The sequence below is a fragment of the Blennius ocellaris genome, assembly GCF_963422515.1.
Source record: "Blennius ocellaris genome assembly, chromosome: 11".
Classification (NCBI taxonomy): domain Eukaryota; kingdom Metazoa; phylum Chordata; class Actinopteri; order Blenniiformes; family Blenniidae; genus Blennius; species Blennius ocellaris.
This window is the reverse complement of record NC_137660.1, coordinates 14998260-15025505: the sequence shown is the minus strand read 5'-3', so window position 1 is coordinate 15025505 and position 27246 is coordinate 14998260. Positions and strand designations below refer to the sequence as shown.

Below are 27246 nucleotides of genomic sequence, written 5' to 3'. Positions count from 1 at the left end.
CTATTTATGGATAATCACCTACATAATGATGATAAGATATATATCACAGCCTGCCAACTTTCTCCTCATGGATCAGATTTAGTATGCCATTAATTAACTTTTACAAATGAAAGTAGAAGACATAAATTTAGACAATAAAATTGTGACACATAATTAAGGATAAAGCTGTGCAGTAGTTCCATCACATACCATCCATTTGTCATGAATCTAGAGGGACCAATTAGGCTGAGTCTGGTTAAAGATTAATCCAATAACCACAGCTACTGGACAATTATGAGTGACCCATTTGAGGTCACACAAAAAGAGGTTTTCAATAAATGTGGACTAAGTAAAAGCCTATAACAGGGATAAGAAGCTTTGATCATTGTGGACCAAATGACCAAATTGTAACTGATTCCATCCATCAAAAGGACGAAGGGAGTTCTGATCGCTATTCTAATGACAAGAACACTGTAATTTTTAAAGTTTGAGCTCTGATTTTTCAATATGAATGCATTGATCATTTCCACCATGAAGTAGACTCAGTAAGGGGGTCATTTAAACTCATATCTGATTGAAATATGCTTAGAATTACCATCATTCTGTCATTACCTGTGAAACCATTAGCTTTAATATTTTTGGAAACTGGCCCATGGCTCAGATTGGATTGTAGCCACATGTGGCCACTTGTGTTATGGACACATGAAAGAAGGACCTCTAACACAAATCAACAAACCATGTGGACACACAAAAAGAGAACCAATGTCATCTGAAACACACAAAACAACTAATAAATACAAAACACTTCCCACACGTGCATGATACACTTGAAGAGCAGAAGACGCCTGATGTAAATGTACATTTTTCATATTGAAGCGGTAACTGTAAAGACTTTAAATAAATATATATATCAACATTTCAAATAATGGAAAATATCTGTCAAAATTGCATATTTCATTCATTTAACATCCTCACACTAAAACCTCTGAATGAAAGTGTCCTGATATGGTATTTCATATCGTTCCCTCAGGAGCTCTCATTTACTACAACTGCTATTGTTGTCTTCTGTTGCTGTGGTGACGCTGTGTTCTCTTTAGGCTTTGAGCTTGGGTACACCTATTAATCCTCTCATATTACCACTCCAGCTTTGTTAATTCACTCAAATATCCAGCGTGTGCAGTTGGTGTATATGCCCTGCAGGTTAGACTTTATACACAGCGGATCTACAGGAGACTCAGCAGCATCAGTCTCAAAAAGAAGAGACACGCTCTGAAAATGACGTGGAAAGCAGCTGTGTAAACATTTGTGTTGTATCACCACTTTGTTTTATGTGAGATTATGTTTTTAGAGCCATGATCTATCATTACTGGTGTACTTTTTGGAACCCAACCTATTTTAAAACTTGGAAAATAACACTTTTGAACACCTTAATCAATACACTTTGAATGTTTTTGTAGATCTGATGAAAGTTATTGGTCTCTTAGGACTGGTGCAAAACCAAAACAGTACCATCTGTTCAAGTCCCTCACAGTAAACTAATTAATAATTGAAGCAGTAGCTATCTCCTGTTTCCCTAAACACACAAAGTGTTCTTGGATGATCCATCAATAGCACAGCAACATGACTCAACTTCAGTGGCATTGTTACATTTTCTACATAGACACACTTTTAGAAAATAACTTTATCAATATAATTAAAAATTGGATACCCTAACGAGATTTACGTTTCCCATATAAACAGAAATCTGTTATTGGACACATCAGACAATACATTTTATATCAAACTAAATGGGAGCTGGAGTTGAATGTTATAATTGAGGATGATGAGTGGGAAACAATATGCACTGGATGTCACAAGGTTATTAATAGTAACAATTGGATGGAGATTGACTGGAAGATGAAGACAAGGTTCTTTAAGACATCTTTGGTGGTTTCCAAATTTGTAGATGATCCAGATGCATTATACTGCTGGAGAGAATGTAAAATGGTTGGTGACCACTCGCAGATATTTTGGGATCGACCAGTGTTGCTTCCTTTTTGGAAGGTGGTAAAGAACGAGGTGGCCACAGTTCTGGGAATTGATTTCCCATTTACCCCAAGTCAGTTTCTTCTTGATCTAGCCCATACAGATAAGTACAGCAGTGACCAAAAGCATCTGTTACATATGCTCCTAATGTCTGCTAGGAAAATGGTGACAATAAAACGGATGAATCCACAGCATCCTACAGTGGCACAGTGGAAACAGAAGCTGAGAGAGGTGTAAAGAACGGAGGCTTTAACCGCTCAATTACAACTAAAGTCTAATATCTTTTTGAAGAGATGGCTACCAACATATCCTCTTAACTAAAGGGAACCCTACTCTGTGCTGTATTGTCTTAATTACTCACCTTAACTGTTTTCCACCCATTCGTTTTACTTTGCTTTTAAGGTCTCAAAGTGCCTCCCTGTTTGCCTTGCACCGTCATTCACTCTCTGAGATGTTGTCTAGGAATGTTCTGTACTGTGTTCCTTATGTTTATTAAGAATAAAAATAAAGTTCCCAAAAAATGAAATACCATATGGGAAACCAGAATGTTATTGGTAATAAAAAAAACTGTGACAACTAATCGTTGACCACTCTAGATGAATCAGTGCTTTGTGGGAGAGCATCAATATATGTCAAGTACTTTTAAATGAAGGGAATGGAATATTCATAAGCACTTCACAGCTTATTTTATAATGAGTCCACAGTTCCATTCGCACCTAACCTGTGACTTATTACTCTTCATCCTCCTATAATATGTTACTCATAGATGGCAAATTCCAATGATGTCCTGATGAAATAAAGTGTGGAATAATTTCATCCTGCCATATACCTGTACTTCCATAAAGTGCTACAAATGATGCCTGAAAAAACATGAATATACATTTCATTGATGGGTTTTCTCATCTCTCCATATGCAAGGCAAGTTCAATTCTCTAGCACCATTCAGACACATTACAATTCACAATGCTCTACAACAGATGACATTTGGTCCCACTCAAAATTTAAGTAAAATTTACTCTATGGCCAGTGTCATCTTTTCATTTATTTGAAATAGTATAGTAACATAAAGTTCTAGTTCTTGTGCCTGCCTTACTGGCAAGCCTCAAAGATTACTATCCTACTCAATGATTTGATCTCATTATTATTTTTCTGCCGTTATTTTTGTCACATAAGTAATCCTGCACCAATGTGAGCGCAGACACAAACAGCAAATCAAAACATGTGAAACGTTTGGGAATAAGTTGCTGGGACTTAAATCACTGAATAACTGTTTCTGAATAATTCACAAAAAACTGCAAAAAAAAAAAAGTCCCATACAAAGCGGAAGGGAGAGGCACCTCATGGAGATTAAACAAGATCAGAGAAGATCAGTGTCTGTTGCCAGGTAGATGCTGAGATCAGTCAAGAGAGGCACACAAAATTTCCTCTGGAATTTTCAAGTTGAATTTAAGATTTGCTAGTCAGTGCACAGCTTCTCATAGTTCCGTTTATTTTACAGTAGTTAAAGACAACTCTGGTTAGTTAATCATAAACATGGTTTTCATGTATTTCTCAGTAGTTGAAGACCAATCTGTTTTTAATTTATTCCCTTGTGGTTAAAGATAAACCTGGTTAGTTAATAATAAACATGTTTTTGATGCATTTCCCAATAGTTAAAGATATACCTGGTTAGTTAATAATAAACATAGGTTTAATGTATTTCCCAGTAGTCAAAGATAAATCTGGTTAGTTAATAATAAACATAGTTTTAATGTATTTTTCCAGTAGTTGAAGCTCAATCTGGTTAGTAAATAATAAACATGGTTTTAATGTATTTCCCAGTAGTCAAAGATAAATCTGGTTAGTTAATAATATACATGGTTTTAATGTATTTCCCAGTAGTTGAAGATAAATCTGGTTAGTTAATAATACACATGGTTTTAATGTATTCCCCAGTAGTTGAAGATAAACCTGGCTTGGATGTATTTTTCTGTAGATAAATATAAACCTGGTAGTTAAAAGATAAAAATGGTTATTTGAATATTAGATCCGTTAAAGATAAACCTGGTTAGTTGAAGACAAACCAGTTTTAATTGAATTCATCTGGAGCTCCGTCCAAGCTGCTCAGTGCGCAGCTCCTCTCTACCCATGAGCCTCTGCGGTAGCTGCACGGTGCTGGTTGCTAAGCTAAATGCTAACTCAGTAGGTAATCTGTCAGCCCGGAGCTGAAAGCACGTCCACCGCGGGGCTCCGCTCTCTTCCGGATCACTCTTATTCTGATGGGTAACGTCAGATTTTCTCATTTCATTCACCGACACTCGGCTTTCCAAGGTCGTCCGGGACTGTTTATCGGAGGTTCAGATGGAAACTGGAATGGTTAGCCAGGGAATATCAGCCACGTATTGTGCAAATGTTATCCAGCCTGTACTTGGTGCCGTCCGCACGGTTCGTCCATAAATCTGCCGCGGCGCTGCGAGACGGCTGTACCTGCTGCCGTGCATCCAGATTTACCTGCAACTTCACTGACGCCTGTCAGACCCTTAAATCAAACGCGACGAGTTCATGTAACTTGAAGGCACATCTGGTAGCCCCGGCTAGCTCATTTAGCTGCACAACCGTGATATCCCATGATGTTTGAGTGATCGGGGCTGATTAAAGTTTGGCGACAATACAGGCAATGTGTTGATGTGTTTAGTTGCGCTGACCCATTTGTGTCTTAGTTTTCAAAAAGTTAAAGGGCATATTTGTTTGTTTTGAGCTGGCTAACTGCTCCAAGATAGCTGACAAAAGTCATTCAAGTTAAAGCTTTACAGAGGAGCCACTTCCCGGTCAGTAACTTTCAACTGCACGTTCAGGTGACTGTGGATGATTCCCCCCCTTTATTTGCGCTTAATGAGCACACTGTATCTCTGGGTGCTAAGTCAATAAGCTGTCATGTGAGCATCTTAGTTGTCACATGAGCTGCAGCTCCTCCAGGCTATCCCCGATTAACAAAGACTTTCATGTTGGTTTTATTCCAGACCCAGATTGTCTGAGAAATATTACTCCTTTCTGACATTGAGGCTGTTGTTCTCCAGTCAGTCTTGGGGAAATGTGAGTGCCACGTTATTATCCAACCGCCCTGAGGTAATGTGAAGGAAGATAGTCCTTGCCTGGTATAGTGAGGGGATTATGATCATGGATTTGCACACAGAGGAAAACATGGACAGGTACGAGCCCTGTGACACAGGATCAATCCACTCAGGTTGATTGACTTTGCACCTTTTTTGGCTTAGCTTGCCAGATCCTAAACAAAGTGTCACTTGTGCTTCTTGTCAATGATGGTCTGTCTTCTGAAATGGTATACTGAATGTTTGTTTTTGTTTTTTTTTCCCTTCGTGAATCTAAATATTTCTCAACAGCTGAAGAAGACCCTCTAAAGTGATTTTAACTTGGCACCCGCGATCAAGGACAGACGCACTACCCAGGCTGCCACAGTGGATATGCAGTCACTATGCTACTGAGAGAAGAATGACATTTGTCTCATTTTAATTCCTGGAGCTGCTCTGGGTTGAGTTTAGGCTTGATTAAAAAGCTGCTACTCTCGGCCAAGTTGGTCTTTTTTCCACCAGCCCTTTTCTTTGCACCACCACAGGCCTCGTGTGCAAACTGTTATGGCACTGGAAGCCAATTGAGCAAAGGGGGGGCTGTGGTTGTACTGGAGGATTAGATTGGGCTGTGGGAGTGGGGACTGAGAACAGGAGAAGCAGGCCCACAGCCACACACATGATGCTGCAGCAGGGACACTAGGTTCCCTGTTTTAAGCCCCCTTCTGTGTGGTGCTTGTTTTTTTTTTTTTTTCCCCCTCCTTTTCCTGCAATCTCATCGATTTGGATGGTGGAGCACAAGAGCTACTTTGAAGGAGACCACCGGTGGCTGTGGTTTGGCCCAAACTATCAGACTTTTTGCCAGCTATTGCTGATTTAGTAGCCCTTTCCACAGCCACCACCGCTGGAGCCTCCTTTGCTGTGGTCTCCAGTATGGTGAGTGGAAGCTGGCGGTATCACAGGAGTGGAACTGACCATTAATATTGGTGTAGCTCTTTTTTTTTTTTTTTTTTTGTCCACTGTGAAGGATTATATTCCAGTTTTCAAGGACTTTTTTTTACCCCCATTGTTGAAAGAACAACTCCAGCCAAGGTCATTTCCTAATAAAAAAACCCATTTGAAGTCCTGGAAATAAGACGACTCTGGAAGAGGATGAAGCTGAGGAAACAGGTGACAGTGTGTGGAGGGGCCATATTCTGTGTGGCTGTGTTCTCACTGTATCTGATGTTGGATCGAGTCCAGCATGACCCTGCAAGGCGACAGAGTGGCGGGAACTTTCCACGGGTAAGAGTCACTGCAGTGCTGTTAGGGCATATCATGTGTGAAAACTTTCTTCTGCTTTGAACTTTATTCGAATTCTCAATTTAGTTTTCTTTGTCGAGGCAGTAGGAGCTACGCATAATCATTAATCAATAGAAACACCTCTATATAGCTGGCCTGACCAATGATTACTCAGATTTGTTCATTCTTATATGCAAGGCTTTAAATGTTCTCATTATTTAAATGTATCTGAAGAGTGCAGTGATTCAGCTGTTCTTTTTTTTTTTAACACAGATTTAGACAGATTTTCTGACTGATATAGGTTCATTGCCCTATGGCATGTGCGACCTTTGATAAACCATTCAATTTTCAAACTTTAAACCAAAGAGCTTGTTTACTCTCACAGAAAAGAGGAATCTGCACACGTGGATTTGATCTGCAGATATGTTTTTGAGCAGTGGGGTGCGTGTTTATTTTCATTATTCCGTTTGTGTTTATCTTCTAGAGCCAAATCTCCGTCCTGCAGAACCGGATAGAGCAGCTGGAGCAACTCCTGGAAGAAAACCATCAAATCATCAGCCACATAAAGGACTCTGTGATGGAGCTCACAGACACGGGTGCTGTCTCCCCCAGTGGCCACCTGCCGTTCAGAAGTGCCAATGGTTCCTGGGTCCTACCCTTCGATGGCCGTCCCACCTTCCTGGCCGTCAAGCCCCAGGATTGCCAATTTTCTGTCGGTAGCCACGGTCAAGCAGACGTGCAGGTAAACTCGGTGCACTCTAAAGATTCCTAGGGATTGATAAGCTGAAATGTGCATGTCATTTTTGGAGCGACCTTTTAGATGTTACTGTGTGGGTGGTGTAGTGGTTCGCAATGTTCGCCTTATAGCAAGAATATCACCTATTCAAGTCCATTAAGGGCTCCTTTGGGTGTGGGTGTGTGTATGTTTTCTCTGGGTACTCCAGCCCCCCCCCCAATGCACTGTCTAAATACATGTTTGAGGGTCATGGGTGACTTTTAAATTGTGGATGATGGATGGATGTGTAGTTTTGCGAGCTCAGTGACCAAGCGCTTCTTTTCTTTTAGATGCTGGACGTGTACTCCCTTCTAAAGTTTGACAATGTTGATGGCGGCGTGTGGAAACAAGGCTTCGACATTACTTATGAACCTGAAGAGTGGGACAATGAACCACTGCAGGTGTTTGTGGTTCCTCATTCTCACAATGATCCAGGTGAGCGTTAAGGATTTATCTACATGTTGTGTCTTGGTGCCCCCCCCCCCCCCCAAAAAAAAAGAAAAATGCCCCAAAACGTGATAAATGGACCAAAGTTTATTTCAGGAGGTTGAAAATGTATTTCAAAGAGTCGACACAGCCATTCTGGATCTTTGCTGAGTGGGAGTCTTGTTACAGGGATGCAAAAATCATTCACAACTTGATGCATTCCCTCATTATTATTAGCATAATGCTGACATGATTGACGGCTTAGCCACAAACAATGGAATTAAGGTACTATTGCCTTTGGAAAACTGCAGCTGTTTATGGGAGTGATTTAATGCAATTTTATTTTAGACTGACATTTCCATTAAAATTGTTTACCAGCTGGTGCAGAATGCTCTCTAACTTGACAGATATTGATATGTTGACAGGCTGCAGGGATCTGCAAATTATGTCCACCAACAGTGGATAAAGGCCAACCACATTTAGCTGCAAAGTTATTTGTTTGGAAAGATTATTGCATGCAGTCTTAAGTGTTAAAGTTTGTTGAGTTTATAATAGAAATCCTGCTTTTAGCACACATCAAACCACATGAAAGTCTTTAATACAGGTAATGGGTACGTCTTTTTAGGAGTTCAATGTAAGCTGTCGAACTATAAGCAAGTTTGAAAGATTTCATATCGCATAGCAGTCAGGTTGATGTGCACTGAGCTTTTCCATACAGGGTACCAATTTACTTGAGCTTTGATCCTATAAAATTTATTCATTTTTGTTGCGGTATAAATACTTGACAGCTTGTCTATAGGTTACAGGTATGGTCGTGTGGAACATTTATAGAGCTTTTTAGGCACTTTTTTGAGAAGGCACTCTCCCGAATAGGTTTCTGAAGGGAATAGCTTTGCTTGAATAAAATATGAGTTTTATTTTTGATCTTTTGCAGCAGTTTTTCTTTTCCTCAGCCATGAGTTTCTACCTGCCCTTTCTTCGTGGCTCACTATCGGCAGGCTCGATCAGGGCCAGGTGGGAGTGCAGATTGTTTCAGTGTTGTCCTTCTTGTGTTGTTAGGTTGGATCAAGACTTTTGACAAGTACTTCACAGACCAGACTCAACATATTTTAAACAACATGGTTGTGAAGCTGGCCGAGGATCCTCGCAGAAAGTTCATCTGGTCTGAGATTTCTTTCTTCTCCAAGTGGTGGGAGACTGCAGACATACACAAACAGGAGGCCATGCGCAAGTGAGTCACAGCTTTGTGAAGCACGCAGTTTTGCCTTTTATTCCTCTTTAAAAAAAAAAAAAAACCCTGAAAATTAGTTGAGATCTCTTTGATGCCTGGCTGGCTCTAAGAACTGTATTTTTCTCAGTGGGTGGTATCTGCTGGCAGATTGTGGAAGCTCTAAAAATAGGTTATCTGGTTAATGTGACTACACTTCTTTAGGGCTGGATTATCCTCACCTTGTTTTCCTAATCCTCTCTTTTCTACAGACTGATTCTGGGAGGACAGCTTGAGATTGTGACAGGAGGCTGGGTGATGACTGACGAAGCCAACGTTCACTACTTTGCCATGATAGACCAACTCATTGAAGGGCATCAGTGGCTGGAGAGGAATCTGGGTATACAATCCAAATAGAAATAATTTCTTCATCGAGAATTGTCATTTATATTCGAAGGAGTGAAGCCCTAATACTCAAAAAGCTCAGACTGCCTGTGAAATTGTCAAACTTTCACAGCAGTCTCAACCTAAATTTATAGCACTCCTCACCGTGCTTGATAATGAAATCTGAGCTTGTCATCCTGCATTCTGCAGATGTAGCCGCTCACTCAGTGGGTGATAAAATGTTTTGTGCTACATTCAGTCTATCCCGCTGTGATTGGTGATTTCCTAAGAGATGCATTCCTTTCTGTTATTCCATTCTAAGCCTAAAAATGTCTGCCTGCTGTCACAGGTGTAACTCCTCGCAGTGGGTGGGCCGTGGACCCCTTTGGTCACAGTGCCACCATGGCCTATCTGCTGAAGAGGGCCAACCTGACCAGCATGCTCATCCAGAGGGTCCACTACTCCATTAAAAAGCACTTTGCCTCCACCCGCAGTCTGGAGTTCATGTGGAGGCAGGCGTGGGGTGAGTGGTCCGGAGCCTGCAATGTTTGTGCTTAGCTTTGTTAAGTTCATTGCCAAATGAGCAAATGAGTCATGCCACTTGCCATGGCCTTTGAGAGGGAGGAGAGTCATGGGAGGACAACCAGTGTGACTTGGTCTCACGTGAACTGTGTTTATTATTTCAAAATGAATTGGATGTCTGCCAGACATTTACTGTTCATTTGTGCCTAATGGATAAACAAGATCCGTGTGATGGTTTGAATACGAGAAGAGTCAGTTCTTATGTGGATCCATTTGTATTTTTTTTTTTTTTTTTTTTTTTGTGATTACATGCTGTCAGTGAGTTTTCACTGCTTTCTGTTGTTGCATTTCTGAACATACCCAGGGAACAATTGGTGTGATCTTGCATTGCCAGATTATATATATATATATATATATATATATATATATTTTTTTTTTCAGTTGTGGTTAGCCTGCAATCACAAATATCAACCTCACTCGTATCTAATCGGCATGGATTCTCATGCTGTCCTGTCTTCTTTCACTACCCCAACAGATACAGAGTCCAACACAGACATTTTTTGCCACATGATGCCATTCTACAGCTACGACGTGCCTCACACCTGTGGGCCTGATCCCAAAATCTGCTGCCAGTTCGACTTCAAGAGGTTGCCGGGTGGCCGCATAAACTGTCCCTGGAAGGTGCCTCCAAAAGCTGTGGTGGAGGCGAATGTTGCAGAGAGGTGAGTCTTTAATTTGTGTATCTTTGTGAATATTGGTCACATCCATCGTTGTTGTTATATTGGCAGGCTGCAGAGACCTGCACATTTAGTCAATCAAAATTTGGAAAAGGCTAAAGGCTTTTAGTTTGATTCAAGGCTCCTTGGAAAGAGTCATGCAGTGATGAGAAGAATTTGAGTTCAGGGAATAGTTTTTATATGCGAAATCACGTTTTCCGGTCACATCAACCCACATGAAACATGGCAATGAAAATAATTCAGTCTGTCAGTCTTTTAAAGGGTTCGAGGTAAGCGCTGAAACAATGAGCAAGCCACACAATGTTCAGAAATACCAAAGGGTTCATGCTCATGTGCACTAAGCGACCCCCATTGATTTCCTCCAGAATTTGCATGAATACAGATCGATGTGGCACTTTGATGCCAATGAAATGTATCGACCTAGACGATGTAAGATAAATACTTGACGGCACATCCAGAGGCTGCAGTCATGGCCAGTTTTGCACTTTTAAAGAGCTTTCTTTGCAGGCCACATTTTAAATAGTTCAGTGCACACCAAAGAGCTTCATAACAGACACACTACTACAGCCGAAGTAAAGTAAACAACAAATTTCCCTTTCCCTATAAGATGGCATTGAGTGACATTCACAGTTTGATTGGGGTTGTTACAGTTTGCTACTGAGGAAATCTGGAGGAAATGTTGTCACTTGTTGGAGTTGCATTACTTTCAGACACACTTAAAAACTGCACAGTTGTGTATTAACCTACAAGAAGAATGGATGCTCAAAGAAGTTTTGGAAATAAAAGTTTCTAAGTATTTAATAAAAAAAAAAAGTACTGCACAAAGTGAAATGTAAGATATTGCTTTAATAAATAGATTACGATCATTACAAATGAAAACTTATTAGGAATAAAGCCTAAAATCATAATAAAGGATTCTAATGGGCAGCTTAAACTTTTTTTTTTTTTTAAACGTCAGATGGAAAAAGTAAATAAAGACTAAACACAAACTAAATGAACACTGCAGTAAAGCCTGACTAAACAAATGAGTTTTGAAATGACATTTGAATTTAATTTACTTATGGGCTAGGCTCCGTAAATTGAAGTCATTAGCATCCCCGGAGTACAGAGTATAAAATGTTGGTACAGCAATGCAAAAGATGTTTTCGGGTTGTTTAGTAACTTGAATCCGTTACATAATTTGCCCGTCGGGGAGCATCACGTTTAATGTTCAGCTGTAAATGGTACCTCTCACTATCTATCAAGGTATAATCTTACATAAACAAATCTCCAGGCTGCAAATCAAATATGTATTTGTTTCATGTTTACGTCAACAAAATCAGCACCGGAGTGTCCTCCACTCTTTTTTTGTTTTTTTTGCTGCTGCATAGTATTGGTCTCTTGCAAACAAACTAATCTTGAATGTGTGCCAGGGACAAGAGCCAGAGGAGGCCCATGATTGAAGGCTGACAGACATTGACTGCTGATAGTCTCGCCGTCACATTAAGCAGCTTTTAAAAGGTCCTGAAGATCGTTCCAGAGGACATTTTTCAGTGGAATACACCCCCAGGGCTCATTTGATCCCCATTTCTTTTTCCAAGGTCAATGTGATTTTTGTAGAAAATATGTTAAGCAGAGCCGCTTGGATGCCAAGAATTATGCCCCTTCAGTTTTACTTAACCCCCCTCTACCCGTACACTTTGTCTCTCTCTTAATCAGGGCACACCTGCTCCTGGATCAGTACCGGAAAAAGTCTAAACTATACCGCAGCAAGGTGCTCCTTGTTCCTCTGGGAGACGACTTCCGCTATGACAAAGCTTTGGAGTGGGATCAGCAATACATGAACTACCAGAAACTGTTTGACTACATGAATTCTCACCCTGAGATGCATGTTCAAGTGAGAAACTCTTTATTCACCTGTCACAGATTATGTTCTCAAATATATGTGTTGTTTTCTTCTCCCTCATTGTTTTCGTGCTTTTCGGCACGCAAGCGTACCAAGTGTCTCAGTGTACAACCTTTCTAGTGCTGATGAATCATGCAGTGGTATTTTAACTCTCTGACGGGCTGAAGAATCTGTCGTGACTTGATGTTTATTTCTGAAGATGCTGCATAAGATGAAAGGCCCATGAATGATAATGAAGGACTTATTTTCTATCCTTTTGTTTTTGGGTTTTTCTTTTTTAACATCCAGGCTCAGTTTGGGACTTTGTCTGACTACTTCAATGCTGTATACAAAGCACATGGCGTCGCCCAGGGATCGAGACCGGCAGACTTCCCTGTGCTTAGCGGGGACTTTTTTGCCTACGCAGACAGAGAGGACCACTACTGGACTGGGTATTTCACCTCCCGGCCCTTTTACAAAAGCTTGGACCGAGTGATCGAATCACACCTCAGGTGAGCTGTAATTATTGAGACATTATTGATGAGGCATATTCATTATTTGGGATGGGTTAGTTAGACTTTATGATTAGTAGTTTTATCCACAAGTTTCTATACCTGCTTTTTCCAAAGTTGTTTTCACACTGGATTGCCCATTAACACTAACCCTGCTTGTCAGGTGCAGGGTTAGTACAAACACGTGTAAGCAGCGGGGGAGCAGGGTTGGGTTGGACTCTGATTGGCAGCTGTATCAATATTGAGCGTGCTTAATATCAACCAGAGTCCTTCCAAAAACGATTGAGAAATGCAGCCTGTCTCCTGTGATTTGACCCCGTTCAGCTGTTAATGTGGAAGTCACCATATGCCAGTGCATCACGGGCTGGAAAACGCTGTTCAAACGCGTCAATTATGCCTCACGATTATTGTAGGAAGATGGAGTACACAGAGAAATAACATTGAAACTCCACACAGAAAATAGGCCATCCTCTTTCCTCCACGTCTCTGCTCAGATTTGCATATGTATGTTTATATATGTATTGAATGTGCATCACCATGTAAACAACATGCAAAATGGCTGACACAGCACCATGCATCTCAAAACATTTTACCATGAAAAAAAGAAAAATTTTGACTAGTGTATCTCGCTCATCATGTGAGCAGAAAAATGCACAGTTGTTTCAAATCAATTATTACAATTTTACAATTGCTTGGCCTTGCTTGGGAATGTAGACACCTCAGTTTGAAAACACTGTAGCATTCAGTTCATTTAAGTGGTGCATTTTGTTCTTCGTTTGCCTACAGCAGCTGAATAAATGATTAAAAAATTATATTTGAATGAGGTACCTTATTCCCTTTCTCTATTAATTACTTTTTGCAAGCTCATGATAAATTTAAAAAGCTGATGGCTGAAAAAGAGCCATTTAGTATTTCCACCAATAATGATTGTCAACTTAAATCAATACTCGATGCTTAATTGACTATTGAAATATTCATTAATTGTCGCCATAATTGTGTCCATTGTTAAATAATTTATTTTCAAGTTTAACCTGTGTGCAATGGACTATAATCTACAGGCTCCAGCACATAAACTATTTTGTTTGATAAAGATCTCTGATGCTCTGTGATGTTTTCCTTTAATATAATAAATCAGGCTTATAATATATAAACTAAACTAAAAATAATTTATTAATCCCCTTGGGGAAATTCTTCTTCTTTTTTTTTTTTCCACATTGACCAATCGGGATGTGAAGGTGCAGCCGCATTACGTCAAGGGTCTTGTGCAGGGACCCACATTGGGATTCAAGTTCATTTCCCTTATGAACTGACACTTTTCTGTGACTTCAAACAAAGCAAAAGAAGCTCCTGTGTCATTTCTTGTGAAGGTCATTTACAATGGCGACTGTTTGCTTTTGTGCTTCAGGGGGGCGGAGATCCTTTACAGCCTCGCAGTAGCAAACGCCCGACATTCAGGAATGGAAGGCCGTTACCCGGTCTCCGATTATGCCCTGCTGGTCGATGCCAGGCGGTCAGTCGGTCTGTTCCAGCATCACGACGCCATCACTGGCACTGCGAAGGAAAATGTTGTTGTGGACTACGGCACAAAGTATGAATTACAGAACTTTTGGAAGAAAAAGTTTTTATTTAAAAAAAGAAAGTATTTTCCTTCCTAACCCATCCTCCTCCCATCTCCAGTTGTACTCTTCTAGCTGATCTCTGCTTGCCGGTTGAATACACTGAGGCACAATTGCAAGTCCTCTCCTGTGCCTGCTGCAGTGAGACGTTTGCTCTTCCTCTTTTTCAGATTGCTGCGTTCCCTCATCGGGCTGAAGAGAGTTATCGTCAATGCTGCTCATTTCCTGGTGATGAAGAACAAGGAGTTTTATCGCTTTTACCAGACTGAACCTTTCTTGGAGACGGTACGGTAAACGTGGACACTTCTGCCACCTTATCACAGAGAAAAGGAAAAAAAAAAAAAGAAAAAGAAATCTGCAAGTCTTTTTTCTTATTGAGTATTCGGTGTGTCCTGTGTGTTCTATTTCTTCTCCTGCAGGATGACAGGCGAGCCACTCAAGACTCTCTGCCTCAGCGCACTTTAATCGAGCTGGACCCTGCAGGACCGAGGTATTATCTGCATCCCTCTTGCATCTTTCATCTCCTTGGCCACTTCAACACCATCCCGGTGCTCAGGATTGACCCCCCCTCCCCTCCCCCGCCAGGTACCTTGTTCTGTTCAACCCCATTGAGCAGGAGCGGCTGTGTGTGGTCACTGCGCTGGTCAACACAGTCAGGGTGCGGGTGCTCACCGAGGACGGGCAGACCCTCCCCGTGCAGCTGAGCGCTCAGTGGAGCTCAGCTAGTCAAATGAGTGCAGAGGTGTTTGAGGTAAGGAACTGACTTCATTAATATTGCTCGCACAGCAGCAGAGTCTGCACATTCTTCTGTTGGTGTCTCCGCCGTAATGTGCACTGAGAAGCAGTGTGACAGGCTCACGGCTCAGAAGAAAGTCATTAAAGTTACACGAGTTCGGTGCAGGAGAATAGTCTTAAAATCTATATAGGCTATGCAAACACGGCGAGTTGGGAATGGCTGTCAATGTGGTTCATTTGTAGCTCCTAAATGAGAAGTATTTTGATTTCAAACAAGCACAGACTGACAACTCAAAATTCATGTACTCCATTACAACAGCTCTAAATGTGACCTTTTTCGGGTTGTAGTCTGGATTGGTATTGGGCGCTCCCCGAGCGTTATCTGGGGTTATATCAGGGTAAAGGTTCAGGCCAAATTAAACATGCAAAGCACATGCTCATCTTTGGAAACCAGAAGAGAGCTGCTGAAATGCACTTACATTTGATGCTGAACTGTATTGAGTTTATATCCTGCTCTTCCCATGCATGTCGATAGGGGGTCTTAATATGATGCAGTTCAGCTCAACCACACATTGAAGTGCAACCTGAAAAATGAACATATTCATATTTAAACATCTCTGAAGCAAAACCTTCTGTTAAAGCAGAATTTGCGAACTATTGAACTGGATCGGATTAGATTATTCAAAACACCCCCACCCTGAACTGGCCAGTCTGTGTGCATACGTGTTCTCATATTACTTGTTTATTATGGGAGTGCAATATAAAACAGATGGACGACTTGTCATTTCAGGAGTTTCCTGATCTGCTGCTTCTGTCGTCCATCTGACTTAAAGGTTACCATGTGTCTGCTGAATGCTTTAGTTTTATCAAGTGATTGTTACGGCCATTGTTGCTTTTCTTGTTTTCAATTTGACTGTGACCTCCCGCTTCAACGATCCTTTTTTTTTTTTTTGCTCCAAAACCATTAAACCGAAATGATGACTGTGCAGAAAATGTCTGGTAGATCAGCAGGTTCTGAAACACTCAGGCCAGCCACATTTAAAGTAAAATCACCTTTATTCCTCAAGCTGATGCACTTTGAACGTCGACATTTGCTTGGGACCAGAGTGCGAGTAGTGTTAAACAGAAGGGAGGATGTTTTCAGGGATGTGAAAACCTCAGATAATAGATTGTAAACATGATCTTCACATCTTTATCACAATTGTATGCTTTAGTGAAATATGTATTGAGTCCACAAGTGTAGCTAATATTGTGAGTGTACAAAGATTCACCATGACGGTATAACTACTGACAGGTGAATTGAATAATGCATATTGTCTCTTCGTCATAGCTTCTGTCAGTGAGGAGGGATCTCTTACACAGCGGCTAAACAGTTTGTCCTCAGATTTGGCACGCGAGAGGTGGAAAATGTAAAGATTTGAGCACATTTGTCAAAAGATAAATTGTAAATGCTAAACGCTGGGTGGGAACAAATCTGCAGCTCTTGCACGGTGTTTGAGATCTGCAGTGGTCAGGATCTATCAAAAGTTGCCCCAGGTATGAAAATCGGTAAACCAGCAGCAAGGTCACAGACGGTTCGATGTCAGAATACACAGCACATCAGTTTGTTGTATTCTGCTCTGTCTACCACCAAAAGCATCAACAATAGCAGCATGAATGCCAGAGAACCTTGGAAGAAGACGAATCGGTTTCTTTGTGTGCGAGATGATATTATTCTGGGTCCTGCCATCCATGCTGGGGTCCTTTTTGATATGTAGCATCTATCCAAATACTGTTGCAGTCAACATGCAGCTTTTCATTGAACCTATATTTACTGATCGAAGGATTTGAAATCAAAGCACAGTTCGGATAATTCTTTCAAATCCATATTTACCTTTTGCATGATACTAATGCGTTGGTTCAAGAAGAGTTTTAAGGTTGGTAATTAAAAAAAAAAAAGAAGAAGAAAATAAGCTCCCATCATATATTGAATCTATACGTGTAAAGATGTTTGGTTCTCTGTAACTGTGCAATTACTTTTAATTTGTTTTGCCCAATCAGCCTCCTCCCACCTGAAATTATGAATTTTGCTGTAACAATGTAACAGCACTCTCATTAACACCACCTCTCATCACATTTTAATTACAGTTCTGTTGCTGAAATGAAAATGCTTTTAACTTTTAATTAATGCCTTGTGGTCATCACTTGAAGCCGGGATTAACAGAATGTGAATGAGTGCTGTTTTTGTCGCGTCAGATTTCTGTTCTCAAGTCGTCTTGGTATAATTATTCATTCCCATCTCGCTCTCCAGGCGACATTCATGGTTCGTCTGCCACCTCTCGGCTTGGCTGTTTTCCATCTGTACGACTCGGCGGACTCGCCCATGACGCTGCGCTCTGAAACACTGCTCAGGCTGTCGGGCCGTGGTGTCACCGCCCGCGCCGCAGATCCACTTCCTGTGCGCTCCCAGCAGTCCGACTCTCAAACCTTCTACATCAGTAGTCAGTCTTTGACGCTGGGCTTCTCTGGGACCACTGGCCTGCTGGAGGTTTGCCTTTTATCAGCTCTTTAAATCATTTTGACTTTATTTCTGTATGGAGGATTTACCAATCTATTCTAACTTTGATCTTTTTGGAGGAATGAGCCACCAGTTTGATTCCCTAACGTGTCTGGCCTGTCTGATCAAAGTGAACATGGCGTGTCTTGTTGCTGCGCAAACAACCTTTCATCTCCTGTCTAATTCCTGTATTTTTTTTCTCAATCACTTTTCCACGTGCAGAGCATCAAGCGAAAGGACGATGCTCAGGAAGTGAAGGTTCAGATGCAGTTCATGGTCTATGGCACTCGTCCCTCGAAAGACAAAAGTGGAGCTTACCTCTTCCTGCCTGATGGGAAAGCAAAGGTATTCTCTTGGCTCCATCTCAGATGTTTATTTGCCTCTCGGAAGCCTTTGATCGAATCCCCCCTGTGTGTCGTGTTATTGTATCCTGCTGAGGGAGCTCGGGGCTGGAGCGCAGGCGGAGTGGATGCAGCTTCATCTCCTCATGATTTAAAGACAATAAAGTGTTCACTTTCCATTCTGGAGTTGGCTCATCTTCCTCATTGTTCTTAGCACATACTCTCTTCATGAGTGCACCGTTTATTCTTCTGCTTTCAGCCCTACAACCAGAAGGAGCCACCTGTGGTGCGCGTCGTGGAAGGCCCTCTTTTCTCGGAGGTGGTGGCACACTACCAACATTTTCAACAGACCGTCCGCATCCACAATGTGCCAGGTATTAAATGCAGGAATGCACAGTAGAGTCTGTTCAAATTGTTTTTGCTAAAGCGTTTTTTGTTTTGTTTTTTTAATCTTCAAAGACACCAGATGGCATAATTCAATACAGGTCTGTTTAGCAAAAGGACAATGTAAATTAAATGATGTTTTGTCTTTTCATTTTATGAATTGACTGATGTGGAGGAAATGCCACAGTTGTAACATTTTGGATATTTCTGTGACCTCTTTCAAGCATTAAAAATTGTTTCAATATGGTTAGAGATAGTGTGCCAGCTAACTCTTAACCCCAAATCATGTTTTTGTGGAACAAACTGATTTACTTCTTAGAGCTATTCAACAATTTCGGGAAAATGTCTGATTTTCATTACTGTTCAAGGGGCTGCTGAGCATGTCTTTGACTTGACTGTCACTTGTGCCTTGTGGGAGGATCTGGTATGTTTGTCTAATCTGCCCACACAATACCAAAACATATGTGCGGCTTTTTAGTGGAACAGATGGGAGAAGAAGAAAAATAGCCATTTACTTTCCCAGGTGGGACAAATGGGAAGTTGAACATCGTATGCATGTCTGGAAAATGGCGTATGTGTCAGTATCTGATAAAATTGCAGCTTTTGATAGGAAAAAGCACCAAATATTTCGATCAATATTTCATTTCAGAGATTAAGTTCATCCTGTAATAATGAGATATTATTTGTTTGTATTGTTTTTACACTTTCGACTTGAAAAGGTTCACTCTGAATCAAAAATGCTTGTTCAAAAACAGGAGAGGAAATGGTTCTCTAAAACTGACGGCATTGCTTTCTGAGATTAAAGACTTCACTGAGTCTGTTCATGGTAAATCAGGTGAATTCTAACTTGCCGTCAGTTGAGAGTTTGTTACATCGCATCTTCCCACTCTCTCATGTCTCCTCTGTTTTCACTGTTTATTCAAGGACTTTTTCTTTCCCTTTCCTCAACTTGTCATTGCTTTGTGTTTCCAGGCGTGGATGGGTTATCGATAGACATGAGCACCATGGTGGACATCAGAGATCAGACCAATAAGGAGCTTGCTATGCGGCTGGTCACGGACATCCAGAGTGGAGACGCCTTCTACACCGACCTGAACGGCTTCCAGGTCAGTCAAGCTTTGTGTGACACGACAAGCTAGTATTCCTTCACTTGCTGTTGACATGTTGCCACGACGCAGCCCTGATTGATAGTTTGACGTCTCTGTGGTAGATGCAACCTCGTCGTCACTATATGAAACTTCCCCTACAAGCCAACTTCTATCCGATGCCCAGCCAGGCATACATCCAGGACGGCAACCACCGCCTGACGCTGCACACGGCTCAGTCTCTGGGTGTCAGCAGCCTGGAAAGCGGTCTGTCTCACTTCATTTTAGTTAATGTCCTGTCATGCATCTTCATTTCATTTTTTTTAATGGGAGTTACGTCTGAAGTGCCTGGTATCCCTCTTTGTTTAGTTGTGTCTTGCCTTTTTGCACTACAGTATTGATGCTCTTCTCCCTCAAGAGGTTCTTGGAGAGCAAAACACTTTAAACCCAGGTGTTTGTGCACTGAGCTAATCCTTTTATCATCAATACGTGAATAATGGCGGCGGTCTTAAATGATGGATGTCTCGGAGTGTTTGTATTTATCGACTCAGGTCTGAAAGTTCGATACACGGGCTTTGCATCACGGTGGTTCTCCCCTCGCCTCCCCTGCAGGCCAACTTGAAGTGATTATGGACCGGCGACTGATGCAGGATGATAATCGCGGTCTGGGTCAGGGCCTGAAAGACAACAAGAAGACGGCCAACCGTTTCCGACTGCTGCTGGAGAGGAGATCAACCGGCAACAAGGTCAGTGATGTGACGGCACAGCTGGGTGATCAACACTTCTGAAACTCCTGCGTGTGACTGTGTGTTTAATGATTCTGGGAAAGGTTGCAGAATGTAACCCGGTTCCTTCTTAAGTCAGTTTGGCTAGTTACACTTTTCTTCATATAACTTTCCAGTGTCCATTATCATGTGTTTCTCCTTCATTTTCTCATTTTCTTTTACCTCTCTCCTTTTTTTTGTCCACTGTATTCAGCACAATGGTGTCTTTGCCAAACTCTCGTCCTTGTTTCATTCTTTCCTCCCAACCTTTTTCAAAGATGGAGTTCAAGAGGTAATGTTGGTCTGGCAGCAGTGAAGATGCTTGTTAGCCTGCTCCATAGCTGGATCCATAGTCATAGTGCCAGTTTTCATATTTCTCTTTGTGTATTGTTTGCCTCCCTACTCCTCATAGCCATATCCAGACTAGTTTATCTCTGTGACGGCGCCATTTAAAGAAACAAATTGTACTATTTATCCAGTGATTGAATGTGCATTGGCAGAGAAACCGACTCACTGGTAGTAGTTTCATCATCCAGCTCTTCATTAATGCTGCTGATGTTACGTGGGATGAATCAACGTGTCACAAAGCATCACGTCTGACACTCTGTAATGTTCTTAATTTGAAATCTGACACCACAACAATGTGATTAGTGCGGTGTCTGTCCGGACTGGAATTAGAAACCCACCTCTTACTCTGACACAGTCGTTAGAGCCCGTTCCTCATGTAGTGGCAGCATCAGTGCGTCTCCAGAGGTGAACCACTGATGATGCTATAATAATTACATTATCATTGAACGCAGTCGTTTCATTCCCTCCCTCTGCCCTCACCCAGATGATGGACAGCGCAGCGACCAGCTTCCCATCTGTACTCAGCCACATGACCAACGCGGTCCTCAACCACGAGGTCCTGGTGCTGCCCGTCCTTCCCAAAAGACGTGGCATCCCCCCTCTTCAGACCTTCGCCCCTCTCAAGTCCCTCCTCCCCTGTGACTTTCACCTGATGAACCTACGTAGCATCCAGAACCAGGTAACATCTTGGATTTAACAATCATCACTTGCAGTGTATTGCCCATCGCACATGCATTAATCCATCAATCTATCTTCAATCACACTTTTTTTCTAAAATAGAGAGACACAGATGGGGCTTTTCCATCAAAAAGAACCAGGAGATGGTTCAGGGCCGGTGCCAGTGCCAGTGCCAGTTCTTAAATGTGCTCTGCCAAAGAACTGGTTGTAATTCCATTGTCAACGGGGCCAAGTGAGAGCCGCATCATTGCGTCACTCCAAAACTGATTCCACAAATGTAGTGCTTCTACAGGTACGAGGAGACAGACTGTAAACATTGGTTTCATCCAGGTCGCTCTGGTCTGGCCTGAACCTCGGATGCAGACCGGAGAGCGAGAAAACGTTGTGCCTCCTCGTCGCTCTATTGGTGTTTTTTCACGCGTCTTGCTTTAGTCAGAAGCCCCAGAGGTTGATGGATAGATGGAATCGATGGATAGATGGACAGAGAGACAGACAGATAAGTCTGAACCAAGTGGTAACAGCAATTTATCTTTGACAAGGCTCCAAACAATAAAATACAACACATATTTAAAACACAAAAATAGTGGCCATAGAGTAAAAAATAAAATAAATAACGCGTGAATGAACTTGGGGCTTATTTTTCAATATTTCTGCAGTATGTTGGGAATTTCTGTTCCTTTCACTTTATTTCTGGATGTGTTTGAATCAAATGCTTCAGCATTAGGAGGAATGGAGGTGTAGAATGAAAGAACGCAGCTCTAAAGCCGTTTCTAATGGCAACCTACTTAAACACACGCTGATTAAAGTTCTTTCACTTGAAGTGCCATCAAAAAGCACATTTTGTGGCGAGAAAATATCCAAGCTTTCATTTACAGAATTATGTTTTTTAGTTTGTTTTTTAGTTGCTGATGAATCAGAAGCGAAGTTGGTTACAATGATGTTACGATGAAAAGCGTGAAATAACAATGGAAAACTGCTTCTACATCATACATCTGACGCAGCTGACAGAACAGTGCAGGAGCTCTGCACCAACAGTTCGAGAGCCACCGGCTCCACAATTGCATATTAAATTATCTCGTTCCATCGCATTATTAACTTGAGGGAACGACTTATTATATTGTTCCCACGCGTTATTATTATAATTTTCTCTATAACCACTCTGGGGCTCCGTGTTCGCTGTAAATTTCAGAAAGCAGGTTCAGAATCTCTTCTGCCTTGTAGGTAGCAATAACTCCGCCCCCAGCTGATGATGTGTCAGGCCCCCGCTCTTGCCCAGCAAGGATGTGGGGCCAGCTAAGCACCCATTTAGCCCCTGATAGGCTGGGGCTTTGGCAATGGAAAGAGAAAGAACTGATGCCAAGTCTGGCCCTGGCTCCGAACTAGCACCCGCTTCGTTCCGGTGGAAACATTTTCATTACCCATGTGAGATGGTGTATTTTTGTGTTTCTGCTGCTGTAAAGGCAATTTCACAAAGTGCACACATGATCCTATGCCTCTCTTTCTACCCGTTTACTAAACCAAAAGTTTGACTCTGGATATGCAAATGTGTATTCCTGTTTCGTGTGAGCAGCAGGACCCTCAGTCTCCATCTCCGTACACTGCGTTGATCCTCCACCGCCTGACGTTGGACTGCGGCCTCGAGGCTCAGAACCTCGGCTTCAACTGCACCACAACACAAGGACAGGTCTGAGCTGAAACGTGCACGACATACACACGAGAATCTGAAAAAAAAAAAAAAAAGATTTGTTTTGTAGAGTTACTTAATTTGACTATAACTTTAGTTTCCTGGTATATTGTCGCATTTATTTTGCCATCAGTCAAACCACACTGCTCCAGTCACACAGCCACACCGTGAAAGTCATTTTTCCATTTAATTCCATTTTCTCCTTCCCTGTTCCCTATTGCAAACCTACACACAATAATATTGAATGACTGCCAGATATTGAAAGTTGAAGTTATCTTGGATAAAAGAGGCAGAAGCTCTCGCTCATTGCACATTTTCTGACAATTCTACAGCCAGAAAATCAAATAAATGTGGTCCTTGTAGTCACCAGAGAGTTAACTATTGAGAATAGCAATATTTCATGATGATAGTGAAGCAGTAAATTTGTTCTTTTATCCTTTTTGTAACTCTTCACTGAACTTCACCAAAGCCCCAAATCATTCATTTGCATCATTTTGCACAAAGTACTTCTTCTGGTACAGAGAGACTGAAGGCAAAGTGAATGAGGCTTGACAAGCTTTAGCTTTGTATGCTTTATCTGTTTGACACAAAAAACCAAACAAAAAAACCCATTGTTTTCTTGAAGAGCTGCACTAGGTTGGGTATTATAACATGTATATTCTCTATTTGATATTCATACATGAACTCAAAGTTGTGCTTTCACAGACTGATTTCACTTTAATTGTCACTGCAAATCCTCAAGATTGTCCAAAGATTTCTCCAGAAATGACAAAGTGCATTATTACGGGCTGCTTTTATCCCACTACATTCATCAGCTCCAGCTATGATTTCAAACTCAAAAATCTTATATACAAACCATCAGTGGATACGACATCTCCAAACAGATTCAAGTACCAAGCAATAAATCTAGCAGAGAGGAAAAAAAAAAAAAGAAACAGCTCCTTGATGACTAATTTCTCTCCATCAGCATTGATTGTAATGTGATTAAATCAAGCAGCATCTGTTCCTCCAGGTTTTCTTCATCGTTAATTTGTTCGTATCACTTCGGTACCTTTACTGAGCACTCTGTGCAGTGTTCTAGGAAGTAAATCTGTTTCCCCTCTAATGCTCTGCCCTCTACCTTCAGCTGAGTGTTGCAGGACTGTTCAAGAACCTGGACCTGCAGCTGCTCCAGCCCATGTCTCTGACTTTGCTGCACTCCAGCACGCCTCTGGCCAACGACTCCACCATCAGCCTGGATCCCATGGAGATCTCTGCTTTCAAGCTCAAGCTGCGCTAAAAGCCGGAGGGACTAACGGCATTAAAAAACAAAACAAAAAACGAATTACTAAAAAGAAGAAAAATGAAACTCCTTGGACTGACTGCCAAGGCCCGCGTGGGGCCACAGACTGGACACAGAGGGGTCTGGGTCTCTCTCTCCGAAACGTGAACATTCCAGCTCGGGGAGGCAGGGGTCGTCTGCAGCAGGACTGACTGCACAGCAGGGGGCAGGCGATCGCCGTGACTGATCTTCTCACACAGCAGCTTATAATCCCCAGTGAGTGCGCAGCTGTTCCATCACAACAAGGACTGCCGGAATCACTCAGGAGATACAGCCGGGGATCTGTTTGTCTCTGCAATCAAACATGAATTCTCTCTTAGTTCTGCTTTGTACGGACTCGTGTCTTTTTCTATCTTCGCTCCATCCTGGACTGAACTACTGAATGTAAATATCTCCTAATGAGGGGGGAGAGAGTGGAGTCCCGGGACTGGTGCCACATCAGAGTGCAATTTACAAAGCTTTATTTGGTGTATGAGTTTTCTTTTCTTTTCTTTTCTTTTTTTAATTAATGTACTCGCCGAAGACGAGAGTAATTACTTTCTTTTGTACCCATGAGTTGACTGAAGTTTCTGTTTGACAGACTTGAATGCAGCAAAGAGAATGTGCGGCCCCTTCATCTCAAACTCAGCCCTGAGCTGCAAAAGCTCAAGCTGTCTGGATCCAGCAGATCCTCCTGCGGTCACTTCTCGATAAAGCTGTGATCAATAATCATATCAGATGACTGTTTACCTTCTGTCCACTTTTTCAGCCTGGAGATAGTATGGAGACTCTTCCACACCCTCTTCCTGAGATTCCTCTCGCCTGAGGAGAAAACTGTGGAGCTAGTTCGTCCTCTTCTTTCACGCTCTTGTCAGTCATTCCTGTGCTTGTACTCGACCGTTGAGAGGCTGGATTGTGTCCATACTGTATGCAGTAGAAGACTAGACAAAGACTATACCTCATATATATATATCACACAGCAGATATATTGGTGTGTGTGTGTAGAGTACATTTATGTGGATACTTGGGGGTTGTCTTTTTTTTTTTTTTCCATTTCGGGATGAATCGAGGTTAAAATGCACAATCAGGGACCATTCGTAGTGTTGTTAGGTATCATCACTTAATGTGGGTGTCTGTGCTGAGCATCTTGTCATTACAGGAAAAATGAGCTTCAGATTGCTTCATTATTTTAATTAAGGGGTCATTTCATCCAATAAATGGAAAACCAAATGCCTTTTTTTCCACCGATATGCAAAATTAGAAAGATGTGCAGGAAACCGATCATTGTGAGAGGTCTGGATCATTTTGGGGGCGTCAATTGACTCTTTGTCAACTCTATGAAATAACACCCAGAGGCCAAGAAGGGTTCTTTGTCACTTCATTTTGTGAAATTACTACGCTAAAATATTGCATCTGTAAAGATTTAAAAGACAGCAGGAGCAGATTTTTAAATTTAACTGAAGCTGAAAAAGATCTTTTTTTTTTTTTTACCTATTTTTTCCACCCAATAAAACTAAAACACTGCCAGAAAAAAAGGCACTAATTAATGTCAAAAACAGTCATATCCAGTACCAAGAATCTCTACGGGTTCCTGTTTTGGTGCATAAAAAAAAAATGACAGGATCCAGTCGGTGTGTTTTCCGTTAGAAATGCATCCCTGTCTCTGTGGACATCCCACAGACCTCACCGTTGAGAATTCACTGGAAACGGTTTCAAACAAAGCAAAGAATAAACACAAACCGCATACTAATTGTCGCCACATTTCTAATTGAAACACAGAAAATATTTTTCTATTCCGTGTTCTAAGTCCTGTTTGTGTGTTTAGAAACAGGAGATTTTGAGTGTAGTCTGAGAAGTGGAGCAACTTCTCACAGCTGCACAAAATTAAATATGAACACGTAGTCTATAATTTATTGCATATATAACACAAAGTGGGATTTCTCCCCTGTATGGAACTGGTATGATGGCATGAGACACGGAAAAAGTGGAAGCTGTCTCTGGAAATGCCTTTTTAATGTGACGATCACATTCACATTTTGTCACATGACGAAAAAAATCATGGCTGAACGCTGCTGGAGTCGAGTCTCATATTTCTGTGTTATTTGAAAGAACTGATCCTTTTAAACAAAGAAAACAGTTGGGCGGCTTCACACAGGGCTCCTCCCCACGAAAGAGTGAGTTCCTTTAAAACGAGCATCAATTTTTCTTTTCTTTATGGCTTCAGCTCCACAGAGCTTCTGTCTTCAGGCGCTCTGCCTTTTCCGGAGAATCTGCCTTCAACAGCAGCCGCGGAGGATCATGTCTGAAGCCGAGGCCTCGCGCCTCGCAGCCCACCCGTGTCACTCTCTGTACTCCTCCGCCATCCTCCCTCACTCCCGCTCACCGTCTACTTTTTCCACAGGAGGCCCGCTGCTTTGTTTCCTCCTCTGACCCCCGACGTCTGATCCGCTGCACTTCAAAACTGTCTGCTGTCTCCCGCCGCACAAAATCCGTCTGTCCCTCCAGCTGTGCTTAACTCGTGTGTCCAGACCTCCCTGCTGCTTCCATCTCTCTTCTCCTGGTGTCTGATAACCTTGTCATTACCTCCTCTCCTGCTGTGTGTTGGAGCTTTGTATGTGAAATGTCTCCTTTATTTTATTTTATTTTTTTAATTAAATGTGATATCTGTTGTAGCGCTGGTTATTGCTTCTTCAGAGGTAATATATGAAGACTGTCTTTTCTGTATTTGTTAATCATGGTGGGTCAAAGCTGCAGAGCGAGGGGACATCTAATAAAGACGTTTCAAATGATCACACATTGCTTCTATATAATTTTGACACATTTTTCTGTGTGAACGCAGCAAGAATCTGGTGTTTCTTATATGTTTTGCAGTCTTGATGCACTGTAGCCAGGGTGTATCAAACCTGGCCAACTGGATAGTATCACAGTGTCAAATTGACCCAATAGATATTAACTAAGCAGCGTCTATATATCTGATGTGCCCATTGTAGAGATTTTG

General features: G+C 41.7%; 1 protein-coding gene across 1 annotated transcript; it reads left to right on the top strand.

Moving 5' to 3' along the window:
* Positions 1-6150: 6150 nt before the first annotated feature.
* Positions 6151-26962, top strand: man2a2 (mannosidase, alpha, class 2A, member 2). The gene is made up of 22 exons (XM_080504400.1): positions 6151-6353; positions 6835-7092; positions 7416-7560; positions 8611-8782; positions 9031-9158; positions 9492-9665; positions 10200-10386; positions 12100-12277; positions 12575-12777; positions 14183-14365; positions 14564-14678; positions 14813-14883; positions 14979-15144; positions 17419-17655; positions 17887-18009; positions 18265-18379; positions 19362-19495; positions 19600-19741; positions 20087-20220; positions 21071-21265; positions 22835-22948; positions 24075-26962. Exons 1-22 carry the CDS (start codon positions 6222-6224, stop codon positions 24225-24227), a joined length of 3459 nt encoding a protein of 1152 aa, XP_080360526.1. The 5' UTR covers positions 6151-6221; the 3' UTR covers positions 24228-26962.
* The last annotated feature ends 284 nt before the right edge of the window (positions 26963-27246 follow it).